This window comes from Cygnus olor, chromosome 24, assembly GCF_009769625.2.
Source record: "Cygnus olor isolate bCygOlo1 chromosome 24, bCygOlo1.pri.v2, whole genome shotgun sequence".
In the NCBI taxonomy this organism is placed as follows: domain Eukaryota; kingdom Metazoa; phylum Chordata; class Aves; order Anseriformes; family Anatidae; genus Cygnus; species Cygnus olor.
In genome coordinates this window covers 354333-370398 of record NC_049192.1, presented here as the reverse complement: position 1 = coordinate 370398, position 16066 = coordinate 354333, and the positions used below count along the sequence as shown (strand labels likewise).

The 16066-nt window shown below is 43.5% G+C and overlaps 1 protein-coding gene across 1 annotated transcript in view; it reads right to left on the bottom strand.

The window, feature by feature from the left end:
* SYT6 (synaptotagmin 6) overlaps nucleotides 1-15465 on the bottom strand; it is a 37284-nt gene extending 21819 nt beyond the window's left edge. Inside the window, exon 1 of the mRNA XM_040536062.1 lies at nucleotides 15058-15465. Within this exon, the coding sequence (XP_040391996.1) occupies nucleotides 15058-15211 (154 nt within the window). The 5' untranslated portion in view covers nucleotides 15212-15465. The remainder of the gene's footprint in view (nucleotides 1-15057) is intronic.
* Between the last annotated feature and the right edge of the window lie 601 nt (nucleotides 15466-16066).

Genomic DNA, 16066 nt, shown 5'->3' with positions numbered 1-16066 from the left:
AATGCTGAATTGAAGGATGTGATTAGAAGAGGCTGCTGCTGAAGAGCACATCCCATCTATGTTAAATGGCATTTTTTATACAGAGAAATAGAGCTTTCTAAACCAGTAAGCCATTTGCTGCCAGGACATATGCAAGCACATCCACAGAAAGGCCCACACTGATCACATACTTTTCTCAGCTTTCCTTTGTTGAGTCAGGAGAATGGTTTCTCTTACAGGAGAAAGGAAACAATACCTGGGAGGCTAATGCTAAATGATCATTTATCACCACTTATGCAGTGGAAGGTACGGTTAAACATGAAAACTGAGTCAATTGAGACTCTGGTCTCCCACATCTGCAGCCTGGCATAAGGAAAGCAATGAATCAAAGTCTTCAGAGACAGTACAAAACAACTTAGACCAACTTGTTACAAAACCAACAGTGCACTTTTATTTTCTTGCAGCAGGAGCAGGTGTGTATGGAGAAAGGGGTGAGGGATGTGAGAGGCTGGCTAGGTGATGCTCAGGAGCTGTGTGGCCCAAGACTGTCCCTCTCCTATGCTAAAACCTATAAACTTTACCACAGAATGATTTCACTTCTCTTTTACCTTGACTTCTTGTTCTGTGTTTTACTCTCTTTGTAATATCTGAAAACCTTGCTACTGAGTTTTCGAACAAAGTCCATGAGATGACTCAAAATTACAAAACTTCTGAGAAGGTCACTACTTTTTACTGCATTCCTTATGTCTTTCAAATAAAAGATGAGATAACCCATGGCAGGTTGAAGAGACAGCGTATTAATTTCAAAATTTGAAGCTAAAAGCAAATTTAAGAAAGGGGGATCCTTTCTCACTTAGTCCAGCCCCCTCCTCTTGCCCCTCGTGTTAGTGCACTCTGAAAGCAACTCGTCAGTAAAAACTGTGTTTTGTTTCATCTTGGATGGGAAATAATTAAGAGAATATGGTGGAACCATGAATCAACTTCATGTTGCTGATGACTTCATACTACTCCAGCTGAGTTACCAAAGGGGATAATTAGTAAAGTCCAAACAGAAAATGATTAATAATATGACAAAGCCGTGATTACAACAGTCTATTAACTGCAAGACAATACTGGTCTAATTGTGGCAACATTGACTTTTATTACTCTGAAGTAGTTTGCACTATCATTAAAGAGATTCACAGATAGTTCTGAGTTTAATGTGAAGAGTTATATTTAATATCTTAGGAGATGTAATTTAGCTTTCCTTCTACCCACTCCCCGTACAGGAAACAAAATACCTTTGATGGCTCTCTCACCACTCCAGCAGCTATTAATCACTCCAGCTAACCGTTGGATCTAAACAAAGCTTGAATACCATGAGCGAAAGTTCAAGGGGACTGAAAAAAATAAATATTCTGGGCTGAGGCCCAGAGTGGGGCCAGGCTCATGCTAGAAGAGCTCAGCTTTCTACTGAGTTTGCGTCCTGGCAACACTGTCATCACAGTTTTGGTCCCACAGCTCCTTTGCCATGCACAGACCCTGACAAAGCCTCAGATCTTATCTTTCCAAGAGGAAATGGACTTCTTTCCTGCAAGCATTTCTTACTGGTAAGCTTTTGAACGGCCAATGGAAAATCTCAGCGTCAGGGAGAGCTCTGACTGGTTTGTTTCTCACTAAGTTTCTTTCAGCTGAAAAACAATTAAACAAAACCCAGCTCTCAGCTATTCCAAACTATGACTTGGAGCATTTAATTTCTTGCCACAGCAAATGCTGCCTGGAGGAGCAGTTACAGGACCATGACAAAGCCTGGAGGTAGGGGGTGACAGTGTTGTGCCTTAACCTTTCTTTTGCTAACTGCATGCCTGGTTTTCCAGTATAATATATCAGCCATAGCTTATACCATGTGAGGAGGTATTTCCAGGCTTCTGTGTCCATTTCTGCTACATTTTTCTATTGCAACAGTGCTTTTGAGCATATATTGTTCTATTTCTGTAGGGCTTTGTTAGAAATCATGCATTCAAATGATGGATTAGTATGAGAGTTATTGCTAGAGAAGACAGGAAGCTCTGGGGCTACAACAGACCACATGAGGCACCACCAATTGCTGATCTAATTTTCTTGCCATTGAGAAGCATGAGCAATGTAAGTCTGATTAGCTGAGGCCTGGAAATTAGGCATGAAAAACTGTGGTGAATCTCAGACACCTGGCTGAGGGGGGGGGTGGGGGGCTAGATGGGCACATAGGACAATAGCAGGAGAGAAGGAAGAGGTTTACATTAAATCCTAGCTATAGACATGTTTATTCAACAATGCTGCTCAGCTTTGAAGCTTTACAGAGCTTCAAAGGAACAGGGAATGAATGGAACAGAAACCGAATGTTAAACCAGCACAGCTACACAGCATCTAGCAGAAGCAGAGCCAAAGACAAAACAAGAAGTGCAACAGAGTAAGGGAACAACCCCTTTGGGAATACAGTTCAGAACAAGACCCAGAAGACACCACGGAGTAAAGCAGCAAGTAGAGCACTTTGTAACAGGGATTTTGAGATAGAAACTGGCTGTCTTATGAACTGTAAAATGCTTCAAATCAGTGGATTTGATGAGTGAAATGAGCTGCAGTGCAGCAATGTCTAGCTCTCAGAGAGCTCCTTATCCCCTCCACAAGCATGCCACAGGCATGGGAATGGTGACAGAGCAAATAATAAAGACCAGGCTGTTCCTGTCACCTAGCACAGCTCCAGTTCTTGCAGCAGCAAGCAGCTCTTTTTAACAGAGCCCACAGCTAAGCATGCACTGGGGTCTGCAGAAAATGTTTGTGAGAGGCAGTCATCGCAAACCTGCTCACTAATTGTCTCTGTTGGGAGAGTGTCCCACATGCCAGTGCTCTATCTAATGTCTTCATTGTCACATCTTCAGGTCCACTCACTGACATTTGGTTGTCATCTGAAACTTTGGTAACACCTCTTCTTGATTTACCGGCTATGTTCTCTAGGCAGCTTTGAGCTATAGGAGAATGTCTTGAAATGTTCTTGAACTAGAGAAGTCATTAACAGCTGTCACTTCAAAGTCTAACTGCCATCAATTTGCTTTTCACAGGTAGCCTAACAGCAGAGGAGCTAGATGTGTTGTGAAGCACTGCAGCAGGGAGTCCTGCTTAAACGAGATCACAAAGAACAAAGGTGTGGTCATTATTGATGGGAAAATATTTCATTGAGTTCTCAGCACATTTTAAAGAACTGGCTCAGAAAACAATTATGGAATGAGCAGAGCTTCTCTTGTCCTTCAGGCGCTATCTCATGCTGCGAGCAGCAGTAAGGGATGCAAAGCAGCCCTATGTAGCAGCAAGTCAGACAGCAGCACCCAGAGAGTGCTGGGCACTGGAAGCACCACCTGCAGATTCACAGCTTACAAGTTGCTTTCTTAGGCCCTCCAAACTGTTTCTATCCTGGGACAAATCTGAGCAACAGCAACAAGAGTCAGGTGTCACCTACTGTTCTATCTGCATCTACTAGCACCCTGCTGAAACTAACAGGAGCTTGGCTGCTTATCAGGTTTCCCTAGAGAGAGACAGAGAGCACTGCCCCGCCTGAGGAAAAGTGCAACATCCTTAGAATATGTGGGGAAGGACCATGAAGTAATACAAATATTTGGCACTGTGACCAATACAGAACAAAAGAAATCAGGGTGTTCTTGTCTCTCGACAATAAACATAAAGATTCACTGATTGGTCCTCTTGTCTCTCCAATGCAGCACAGTGTTATGAAATACCCACAGAGCCCCTGAAAGGCTCCTGCGCTCTTCAGAAGAGTTGATTGCTAAGACCCACAGGATGGATGGAAGGTCTTTAGTACACCATATGCATTCCCAAGCCTCAAGTACACTTTACAAAGTTTTGCTAGGTGAAAGTAAGCAGTGCTTTCTGCTGCTGTTTGTTGCAGACCATGGCTAAATCTTGTTTTGTTACTCTAAGTCAATCACAGGTAAATCCAAAGACAGCACAATTGAAAATAACATGAAAGCAAGAAGACTTTTCAGATCATTTAATATGAAAATTTTCTTCATATAAAATTCACTATATGTTTAATTGTAAATTTCTTCCCTCTCAAACCAGCAGAGGGGCAGAAAGCTTCATGAGATGAATGTTGCAGATGTCATGAGAGGAACCATTGAAAGATACTTTGAAATGCCTCCTTTGAAGCTCTGCAGACCTAACCTTCCTCCTGCAGGCAGCTGAAAGGACATTTACTCTGTTCATGTGCTTCCCCAGTTCTTGGACACTGGGTCTAGCTCTATCGGCTTTCACCAGTTTCCACCTGCGATTATGGGCTCCACGGGAACTCAGATAGAGCCTCCTTGCCTTCTCTGCATGTCCCAGCTACCTATCGGGTTGTAGGAAGACAGAAACAGGAAGACTATAACTAGCTATGCCAAAGTTTCAGTCAGATAGAGAAAACTTCTTAAAAATTAATTTGCTGCTACCACAGGGTTCTTGCCATACAAGAGCTTATTGGAATGCAAACTATAGGCTTCAAAGGCAAGGATGAATCAGAAGCTATTTTGAGAGTAATTATATAAGATCATAAAATTCAAAACATCTCATTATTGCATGTTAAGTATGAAGACAACCTGTTTGAAAAGGCAAACTTGGAGGGAACCAGTGTTTCAAGCAACTAAGTCCAAGTGCAGAGAACAACCTCATAATTCCAGTCCAGACAAAACTTTCTTCATTAAACAGTGCCTTTTTTTTTTTTCTAAGCATCTACCATAATTCTTTAGGAGATGTGGTTCTGTATCTGGAAGAACAACTAGAACAGTGAGAAAACTTCTTGCAAAGTTTTGTTCCGTTAGCAGCTTTAGCAGTTATCTATATTGTTGTCCCAGAATTCAGATATCAGCTTATTAGTGACAGTGCTTGCAAGTCCCCAACTTTTATAAATTCCAGTTCCAATTATAATTAAGCAGAAAACATTTGAATAATGCATTTGCACATGGAATGAAGTTCTAGTCATTCTCTAACCCTGAATGAATATGAGGCCATGTTGTGTGGTCAGATACTCTCTACACTCTCTCTACAGATCCATGCTTTCCATGTCTGCAGAGATTTACAGTGCTTTTTTTTTTTTCCAGTTTTGGGACTTGGTTAAAAATACAAAAACACAGTATTTTATTTCAGTCAGTCTGCAGTTTTAAAATTTGGAGATTTAAAAAAAAAAAGAAAAAATAAGGAGAAAGCCTAAATATGCAGTAACAGCAAGAAAAGCGGACAGGTTCCAAGTGGCATCCCTTGCTAAATACACAAAATAATGAGAATATGGACACTTCAGCAGAGAGGAGCCTGCTGAAACACTTTCATCACTTCAGATAAGTAACTCTTACCAGCTGACAAATGTTCAATAAACTCTGCTCGAGAACGAAAGGAAAATCTGGATGCTGCAGCATGGATGCCCCAGGAGATAAGGGAACAGTGACTTTAAGAGGAGACTTCAGCCAAACCATATGGAGACTGTCGGAGTGCCTGCCCCAGCAACAAGGCTCCTTATCCCCCACACTCCAAGTCAGCAAAGACATTGGCAAGGGGACAATATAGGAGCAGAGCCAATCACCTCCTCTGTCACACCCATGGGCACTTCTTGGGGGAACTGCCAGAAGACCAAAGAAACAAGAAACCCATAAACTCTGAATGGAAACAGCTCAGCAAAGCAAGGAAGCTCTGTCCCTGCTTTTATTCTGAAAGGGCAGTGACACAAATCCGCAATGTTCTCAGCACCCTCCCTGGTTTGGGCACAGCTCCAGCTTTTCCATATGTTTACACCACATTATGCCACTTGGTTCTGATTGCCTGTACTGGGAGAGACACAGCCACAAATGCCAGCATAGCATTGGTTTTTGTGTGATTATTGCAAGGGATTCTAGCTGAAACGGAAGATATTTGTTTGGGCTCCTCTCCCACAGGATTTCTCACACCCTGCAGAGGGCTAGCTTGACTAGGAGTATCTGCTGGAGACAGAGCACAGTGTGACCTGGTGTGAAGTCCAGTACGACCTGAGCTCACCAGCAATGTCAGCCTATGCAGTCACTGCAGACCTCAACAGCATCCCTTCCGGAGGAACCAGCACGGGTCAGGAGTGTTGCATACTCTCCCCAGCTGCACCAGGAGTCTGGCTGTTTTACACAAAAGGGACTGTCAAACCATTCAACCACACAGGTTCAACTTGCAAAACCTTCACAACCCTCCACTCTTCTCCCCTCCTCCTTGCTTTCTGCTGAGGAAAGGTATTCTCTGGTTGCTTACTCACAAGTGATTCAGACTTTCTCTCCAGACTGCATCAAAGGCATGCTTGTTTCTCAAACTTTTGTTGGCATGTGCAACCAGAGGGGAACTTTGAGATGTCAGCAATGTTCATTTCTATTATCAAAAGTGACAAAAAATAGAAAAAAAAAATGTTCCAAACTGAAGGAAACATTCCCCAGTGATTTTGGTCGTTTTGTGTCTTAATCAGCTGTTCTCTAGGGTATTATAAATGAGATAGTAACAGTTGTCATTGCTTTATGCCTAACTGATGACAATCTAATGAACTATTATAAGCCACACTGCATATAATTGTAGTACATAGCTGTGTGCTAATCCCATGACATTTTATCACAATATGCTGTAGCAACATCTGTAAATGACTCAGTAGTGCTGAACACACACGTGATCCCCTGGGCTGAGGTTACATGTCCAACCTTGAGTATCATCTTCCCCTCATGATGTGACCCCTCTACAGAGGACCTAAGCTGAGCATGGGAGTGCCAGGGAGGCTGTTCAATATGGGGCACATCTTTGTCCAGACCTCCTGAAGCTCAGCAGAGCTAAGCAGACAGCAAAATACCATCTTATGGACCCTTCTGAGATGCAGAAATATGGCTTCATTTCAAGACGTAATGTAAACAAAACTAGCAAAAGGTTTTCACTATCACTCTCTCTCCCATAAGTGACCAAAGACCCTGGACATTAAAATTACTCTTCATAGCCTTGGTCAAAGCCACAGCTGTTGTGAGGTAACATCAGAGAGGCTGGGGACAGCTGTGCTCATTGCCCAGGCTCGCAGCAGCAGGCGTGCTCTGACTCCATTTTGATTCAAAAAAGAAAAAAAAAACAAAGCCAGGCTGTCCTGAAACATCTCAACAAAAGTGTGATCAGAAAGAGAATCAGGGTCTCCTTCATCCCACTCTGCAGCCTCAGAACATGAATCCTGCCCAGCAGGGAGCAAACACTGATCGCCAGTGCAGCACAGACTCTCCAGCAGGACCTGGGGCCACACAGGGAGACACAGCCCGAGCATCAGAAGAAGCAGAGATCTATGGCTCACAAAGCACTCCTGACCCTAAGCCTGGGACAAGGTAGCCTGGAAAGCTGTCTGGAGGCTTTGCTTCAGCACTGTGACCACTGCCACTTCCCCCAGGGACACAGAGCCCCTCCAGAGCAAAGGTGCTCCTCAACTACCTGAACACACCTGGAAGAGCTTTAATTACCTGGACCCATCCCATAGTAAACCTCTTCAGAGCAGGAGAGATGCAGGACTCATGCAAATTCCCCTCGCCACATGTGTTGGAAAGCCTGGCAAATATATGGATCCATGTTCCCAAGAGGTCAGGTTGCCAGTTAAATCCATCTAGACCCAGCATGAGCATGTAAGCCTATGTCTTCCCTCTTTCCCCCTCTCTCAACTTGTCACTGCTGTTAACACCTGGCAGATGACAGACAGCCTGGTCCACATGGCAGAAGAGCACTGACCTGTTTGGAACAGTGTCTGCAGGACACAGAGCAGCCAAGAGGATCCCGCAGTCACCTCCCTGCTTGGGACCAGCTGCTCCGTGCAGAGACCCCATGCTGCCCCACTCATAATGCAGCAATGATGGAAGCAGCACTGCTTTGTTCAAGAGGCAGAGGAGCTGACTCTTGGCTGTGCTGAATGATCAGGGAACTTCCTCCCTGAATGGCTCTGCTCCTGTCATTAGCTGCTGCTGCTGTTTCCATTAGCTTGTAACAAAGACAGCGATCTTTAACCCCTAAAATGTACCACACGGCAGTCACCATGCAGGCTGGACTGCCTGATCCCTCAGATTTTTTAAATGGATTCTGAGCTTCTTTTTCCCTTTTCCAATGACTCGTGTCATTCCATGCCATGCACCATAAAACCCTTTTAGCATGATCATTTTGACCAGAGAGCAGATTCAGAACCGAGCTCAGGTATCTCTGAGCAAATACGCGCAGACATCCAAGAGATAAAGTAGTGCATGTGGAAAGAATACATTTAAAGAGGTGCTTGCTGTACTTAGCTAATGCTGTATTGTTACAAGTGTACATGCATTTCTTTGCAGCAGTTACAAACACGCATAGAAAATCAGAGTAATACTTATATTACCAAAGATACCAGTGTGCTAGAATTTCTGGGCAATTATTATCCAACGGAACCAAATACTCTGGAAGTGTATGATGTTTTGATGTCTTTGAAAGGGCTTCTATGAACTGAGCTTCTGGCATCCTGCCTTTAGTCTTTGTTACATATTTTCCTGTGATGTTGTCAAACACTACCCTGCTACAGCATAACAAACTGAACTAAAAAATAAGCGGCCTTAATTATTATCTGCAGTTTCACTATGCACAAGACACCCTTCAGGATAACTTTTTTTTTTTCCCCATAGAAAATTTAATGTACAGTCACTCCAAATATCCCTCCTCTGTGCTTCTAGGATGCCATTTTGCTGTGCACAAGTATAATTAAAGACAATGCATGGCAGAGAGACAAATCACGTCTTTCTCAAACAACTGCCATCATAAGTGACTGTTATATTAGTGAGTCTACTGGAGTGAAACAATAAGGGCTGTTACAGACAAGCTTCCCCTTTCTACGTTATACAGAGAGGAAGAAAAACATATTTTATCACCTCTGAATAAGAAATAACAAATATTAAAGCTAGAAAAAGCTGCTTAACCAACATGAGATGGAAACATGGGGTCCTAAAGAAGAATATGAGCATACCTAGAAATGTGAACAGTAAGAATAAGAAACAGGTAAGAAAAACAAGGATAGCTGAAACTATACTTAAATGAAAAATTATATCAGAACTGAGATCCAGGTGTAGTTCTAGTTTTGCCTCTGAACAATGAATGAGCACATGTGAAACCATGTGAATGTAAGTGAATACATGGTATATGCAGCAGGCTGTACACATCGCACTGTTACGACTTCTGCAAAGCAAAGATGTCAAGCAACAAACACCTGCAAACATAAAAATACCAGCTTCTCAGAATCATCCTGCAAAACAGTGGAGAAGATCAGAGTAAGAATATGCCCTGATTTGAACTAGCTAAAAGCACATGCTTGGTCTTGGTGAAACAGGGAAAACACTGAAAGCAAAAGAAAATGTTTCAATGGCAAAGACAGAAACCTCTCTAGCAAATCTTTGCTAAGGAAAAGAGGCTCCATATTATGAAAAAGGGGAAAAAAATAATAAAGTAACTTCAGAAATGTGGACTTACCAGAGAGGTATCTGTTCTTCAGCTCAGTCCGTGGTCACTGTCCTCAGCCTGCTCACACACACAATTAACACCAGCAGCAATCTGGCTGCCTGTTTCTATGGAGTTTTAGATTCTGATCCCTGACTATGCATGAGGCTACTGCAGCTGCACAGGAATAGGCTCTGAGGTCCGCAAAAAAACCTATAAACATAATCAGCCTCCCTGTACTGCTTCAAGAATGAATCAACCAACAGCAATTAAGCAGATTCAAACCTGCAGCTATGCAGAGATGTACTTACAAAGCTCCTAAACACACACACTCCATACAGCTCTATAGGTGCATTTTATTTATCAGGACCATTGCAGCTCATAGACAGAGCCAGCTGTAAAGTCATAAATATACACACTATGCATAAACATATATTCATAGACTGGCTATATAATCATTTTTCCTATATTTTTGCTGCTGGTTTTGACCTTATTTTAATATAGTTGTAAACCTCCCACTGGTAGCAAGGTTTGAACCCGACACCTTCAGGATCAGAGCACAAAGCTGTTTTACTTGAGCTAAAGAGCAAATCTGCTGCATGTAGCTCTTGCTGTTTCCATTTCTGCTGGTGGACCAGGCACTCACAGAGGAAAGCAAAATCAATTTTGCAAGTGCATTATTCTGTGATAAGAAAGATCTTTGCCTGTAGGTGCTTCTACTCGCATGCTTGGCCTCTGGAAACATAAGCTTCAGTGATTAATATTAGTTTTGCCTGGGTGGCTTCAAACATGTTCACTGTTATGGCACCATATTTACTTAAAATACACTTTAACAGTGATTCAGAGAAGTGTTATTACAGCCAATAAGTAAATTCAAAATTCGCCCTTATTTTATAGCTAGTAGCCATAGGCATCCCACATCAGTGAATGGGCATGCCATAAATTTTCCCATTAGTCAAAGCATCCTATCAAGAGATAATTTTTTCCAAGAAAAATACTTCAGAAGCAAATTCTCCATATAAAAATGTTCATTTGCCATCAGCATTCCTGCAATGAAAAACCCTGTATTGCACAAAAATTCAGCCCTTTTTCTGCCTGCAGCAGGAACATTTATGTACATGTGGGTTCAACATTTTAATAGTATTTGTAAAGTGCCAGGAGGGTATTCATGGCTGTACAAGGTGTACTGTCTGCATCATGAAGTTTAAAAAGAACAGTTCACACAAAGGGCAAAATGCTAAATATGCACTGAATTATTGCAGGATTAGAGCTCAGAACGATAGCTGACAAAGTGTGCTGGGAAATGTTATCTTAAAGACTCTTCTGTTTTTGCATTTTCCCCAGTTGTCCTTTTCCTTCCTCTAGCTTCATCTCTAGTACCCTGTGCTAGGAAAGCACTAGGGCATTTTGCTGAGGAGAATCAATGCATAAGGAAGGGTTTGAGGAGGGTACACACGCTGTGCTGACATCAGCAGGGACTGTGCACACAACCCCACAGTGACTCTCTGGGTAAAGGCTGCAACACATCTGCACAGCACCTACATAGTGTAGCCTATACTTATTGTACAGGACATTGAAGCTTTTGACAAATGGATACAATGAGGGAAAACAAACAAATAAACGAACAAACAAAAAAAACCAGGGTGCAGGATGTGCTCAGGTCCTGGTGTAAATTCCTTTCCACAACACACCCACACTCCTTCCTTTAAAGTCAGCAAGCATCACAAGTCACAGACTCCAGTCACGCTCCACCAGCTCTGCATGTTCACTTCAGAATGATCATGTTGTTTTTAAAACCCTCTGTGGACTCAAGCTCCCACCTTGTGTGCTGTCCCCTGCCTGGTATGACCTCCCAGCATGGGTGGGCAGCCTCTGTCCGCAGCCAGACCCAGCACTACGCACACGTGGGGAGCAGGATCTGGTTCCAGCAAACACTGGGAGTGAACTAGTACCGTGATTCAGCCCAAATTCAGTGGCAGCCTGACCATGCAGATGAGCCCATAGCACCCTTCACGGTGGCAAGAGATGGCAAGGAGTGATGCCATGCCCACTGCCCAGGGGTACTGGCAGGCTGGAGCAGGGCTGCTTGCAGGAGAGGCCATGGGCTCCATCCCTTGGGAGCAACCCCAGACGCAAGCAGTCAGCAGGGTGCTTGCGCTGCCACAGGGGCTCCTAGTGGGCCCTGGAGTGTGGTATTTGGCACCCTGCTCCCCAAAGCCCCTGGAATCTGCTGCACTCCAGCAAGCAGCTCCCCTCGTACAGGCAGGGGCATCAGGCCACATGCAGTAGCCCACCGTGCCCAGTACAGCACTGCCCTGGGGTCTGGAGCATGGGTTCCCCTGCAGGGCTGTCCAAGTACTTCACCCTTCAAAGGGGCTTTTCCACGAATGGTCTCGGTGAGCTCTGCAAACCTAGAGCACTTGCTGCTGCTCCAGGGCAGGGAACCGATGTATCCATTTATTTAAGGCACATCACCACAGTGGTAAATGTTGTCTCTGTATCACAGAATCTCCGCTGCCTACAACTTATGCCTGTGTGCTAGTCACACTCACAGCATCACTGCACAACAGCTGAGGACTGGCAGGGAAGAGAGCTATCAGATGGGGTGAGCTACAGGGGGGATTTTAGATAAGCACAACAAAAGGATGATGCCTCTTGCTCAATCTCAGGGCCCACAGCCAGGAGATCAGTTCTATTCCTGGCACTGCCACCGGCCAAACTGCAGGCAAACACTCACCCTCGCATGCCACTGATGCATCATTACCAGTTCCTTCCTCATCCAAATACCTTATTTTTCTGACATACTTAGCTACTGGATTACTAGCCAGCAGCAGCCTGCAATGCTCCTTTGTTGGTATACAATACCATACGGCATGCTAGAGAAATGCTGCAGCTATATTTCTGTTATTGACTAAGTAGGGGAATCAGCTATTACATAACCTGAACTACAGAGAGTAGGGAAGCATCTACTTTATACACGCTATCACTTTTCGGATCCAATTCAAAATGCTTTCAACAGAATTATCACTGCATAAAACCAGAGTTGCACATTTCAACATATTCTCACATAAAACATTACATAATATTTTTGTATTCACAGTTCTTATCCACAGTCAGATACAGTTCAGGAAGGCTACTGATACTCGGTTAGTTTCTTTGCAACTCCACAGCATTCCCAGAAGATAATGCTCTCTCTCAATACTTGAAAGATATCAAAAAAGCAAATCACCTTGCAGGGTCTAATGGCAAACAGCCTTGCAGAAGCAGCCCTGTCTCCCTGATTGGGGAGCATTAGTGCTTTCATCTGCCTGCTCGACAGCAATGCAAGCTTCATGGGGACAGTTGCCAACCTGAGCTGATTTATCCATCAGCTAATAGATTTATCCAGGAGGTAACAAACTGACAGAAGAGTCCTTGAATTCACACAGTGATGACAGAGAGGGTCAATTTTACACCAGAAAACATTGCACCCAGGTTACCAAGGTTGTGCAGTCCAACACTGGGAACACCTCAGCAGGATCCAGCACTTGTGCTGCACTGCTCCTCCTCTGACTTTCCTGTTGGGATTGATATGGCACCTTATCTCAAAATCTTATCACTGCTCATCTTTGCACAACATCAGTTTTTATTTGCACATCTTTATGCATAAGAGCTCACCAGATCTGAACACAGGAGTCCAGGTGGCTGACAGCAAATTTGCTTAACATAAGCCTTCAGTGGAAAAGGGACAAAGCACAAATGCAGATAATTAGATACACATACAGACACTAATGGGAAAGGTTATCTTAGCACCACAGTCAACAACATTAGTTAACGCTTAGTGCAAATAGATGTGTTTCCCTTGCTGGAGCAGTTTTACGTCTAGGCATCTCAGAAATATTAGTACCTATTGGGCCTAAACAGTGTCTTCAGTGCTGTATAGACATAAAAATGGGCCCAGTCATGCAGAGCAGAGACAGCAGTGATAGCTGTTAATGCACCCAGTGCAGTCAGTCAGCCCAGCATAGCTTGCACAGAGCACTGGGATAGAGGCTGGTACTTAAACCAGAGATCAGAGCAGACAAATGTTTGGAGCTGTTAAAGGGATATGATGATGTGATTGTGACCTGAAAATAGACTAATGAGATCCTTAAGAGGCTGCGTAAACAATTGCAGGCTCCTATCTGTCTTATCAGTGTAGGCAGAGCAACAGCAGTACAGGTATTCCTGCTGCATTCAGTCAAGAAAACATTAATTTGGGTACCAAGGTAAACAATTAGGTAACAATGCAGAAAGTTATTTGCAATAGAGAAAACAGCTTCACTGGATGCAACACAAGCATAGTACCAGCAGACATAAGAGGCCTCCAGAAGAAGCAGATATAAAGCAAAGGCATTTTAAGATGACAAGTTACAGGAGGAGTGGAATGCGAAATGAAGGTGTTAGGCCTAACATACTGGCAAAACAGTAGAGGAAGCAGTGCTACAAGCAAACAGATGGCAGAACCCCAGAGAAAGCAGAGAGCTGTCAGCGTGTCCTGGTGCCAGACATGTCCTGGCGCGTGAGATGCTGGCAGGAAGGAACTGAAGCGAGGTGACACAACGAGCCTTGGGCAGGAACTGGTGGGCTACAGTGCTACGCCTGGGCTTTGCACAGGTGTCCTCAGGTGGGGAGATGAAAAGTTTCTAAAAACTTATGCCATGAAATCAGGTCAGGTTAGTAGATTATTATCTACAGAAACCTTAAAATAAGTGTCAGCTACTTACAAAAGTAAATAAATAAACAAATAAACAAACAAATAAATAAATAAGTGCTCTGCAAACACAAACAACTTAGAGGATGATATCAATAATGCTAAAATGCATTTTGTCTGGTTGGTTTTTGCTCCTCAGAGTGTGACCCTGGGATGTAAGTTCCCTCTGGAAATATCTTCAAGTTACAGGCAGGAGCAGACCTCTCAGGAACAAGAAGCTGTGATCAGAAGCGTACAGAAAATTAACCACATTCCAATAAAGAAATGCCTCTTTACTTTTAGAGCCCTACACTTGCTCTTAGTCCATTGCTGAAATGCCGGTGTGTCTCCCTAGCTCTACAAGCTGATGAGGACACCCTTCAGGTGATTCTTAGGGACACTAAAAGAAATACATGAAAGTACATTAAGATTCCTTATTTGATTAAAAAAAAAAAAAAAAAGTCCATGCAAATTCTTGCTTTTCTTAAGCTGGGATAACAACAGTTGGTTTCTGTCATCTGTTTCTTAAATAGGCTTTTTATTACTTTTTGCTTTATATAGGACAGGAGTCTAGGTTTTTAATAAAATGAGGAACTTTCACAGAACTTTATATCATTAACTATCTCTCCACCAGCACTGCCCCTGTCTGTCTTCTCAATACAGCTATCCCCACCAGGTTACACTGGTTCACATCAGCAAGTTAAGTAGTACTTGCACCAAAAGCTCAGCTGTGGAACGTGTAAAGGAAAATAATGACACAGATATGTGTGCTGAGACCATTTCCCCCCAGGTTCCAACAATGAGCTTGCAAACATTTCCCACCCTTTGCAAGAGTCCTCCTGCCTTTGGCTGTCACAAGCATTGCTCAAGCACACAGGACCAGAGTACTATACCTGGCTCGGAGATACTCAGGCTCTGGTCTGAAGGCAGAAGGAGGAATTCCCTGCAAACATCCAGGTCCAAGCTAGGCAGGCTTTTCTTCCGGCATAGCCCGCTGACAATGTGAACTGCCTTCTGACAGCGGCTGTCATCCCTGGTGCCACTCATCTCCCAGACTGCATCCTCTGCTGTCCCCCCTGGCTGTCTAAGAAAGTCAAACTAAGAGAAGAAGAAGTGCTTATTTTTAATCACACCAGTCCCACCCTTTGGCATGGCAGCACCTCAAGGAACGCCCTGCGCATCTCCAGCTCTACAAACCCTCCTCAGCATTCAGACCAGCGAGCCTTGGGTCAGACTCCAGAAATCTCAGCTCGCTGCAGCCCTGCCGTGCTCCTGACAGTCCTATTGCCTCTGAGATCAGATATCTGTTTACTGCCAAGGCGTGTTCCAGACAAAGAACCGCCTACTAAATTCAGTTTCATACCCTCCATACTACGTTTTTAAAGCTGCAGCCCAGATAATTCCTTTTAACCCTTCCATTGCTGGCCTCCCTTTTTCTCAGTTCTCCAGAGGCAGCATTTCAAATCCCAGCCCCAGAGCAATTTTACAAAAGAGTGAATGCTCTGAGAACAGCACATCATCAGACCAGAGAAACAAGTGCACCCATGAACACTGCACAAACTATTAGAACTGATAAATATAACAAAAGCAGTAGGTTTTATTGATTTGTTTGTACCAGTCGTCGCATGACAGGCTGCAGATGGCCATAAAGATTGAGAATGCTATTGTATTTCACAATTTGTTGTTTATTTTTCTCTAATTTATTTCCTGTAACTTTTTGTTTTAAATTTATTTCTGTTGTAACTTAGCAAGACAGGTCATGCCACGCAACAGAGCATTTGACAGGCATGAGAAAAGAAGAAATTGTATAACAGGCAATTACAATTATATTCAGCAGAATGATTTCTTGCAGCCTCTGGAGCAGAGTAGCTCGTACAAATATAATGAGAGCACTGGAGAGAG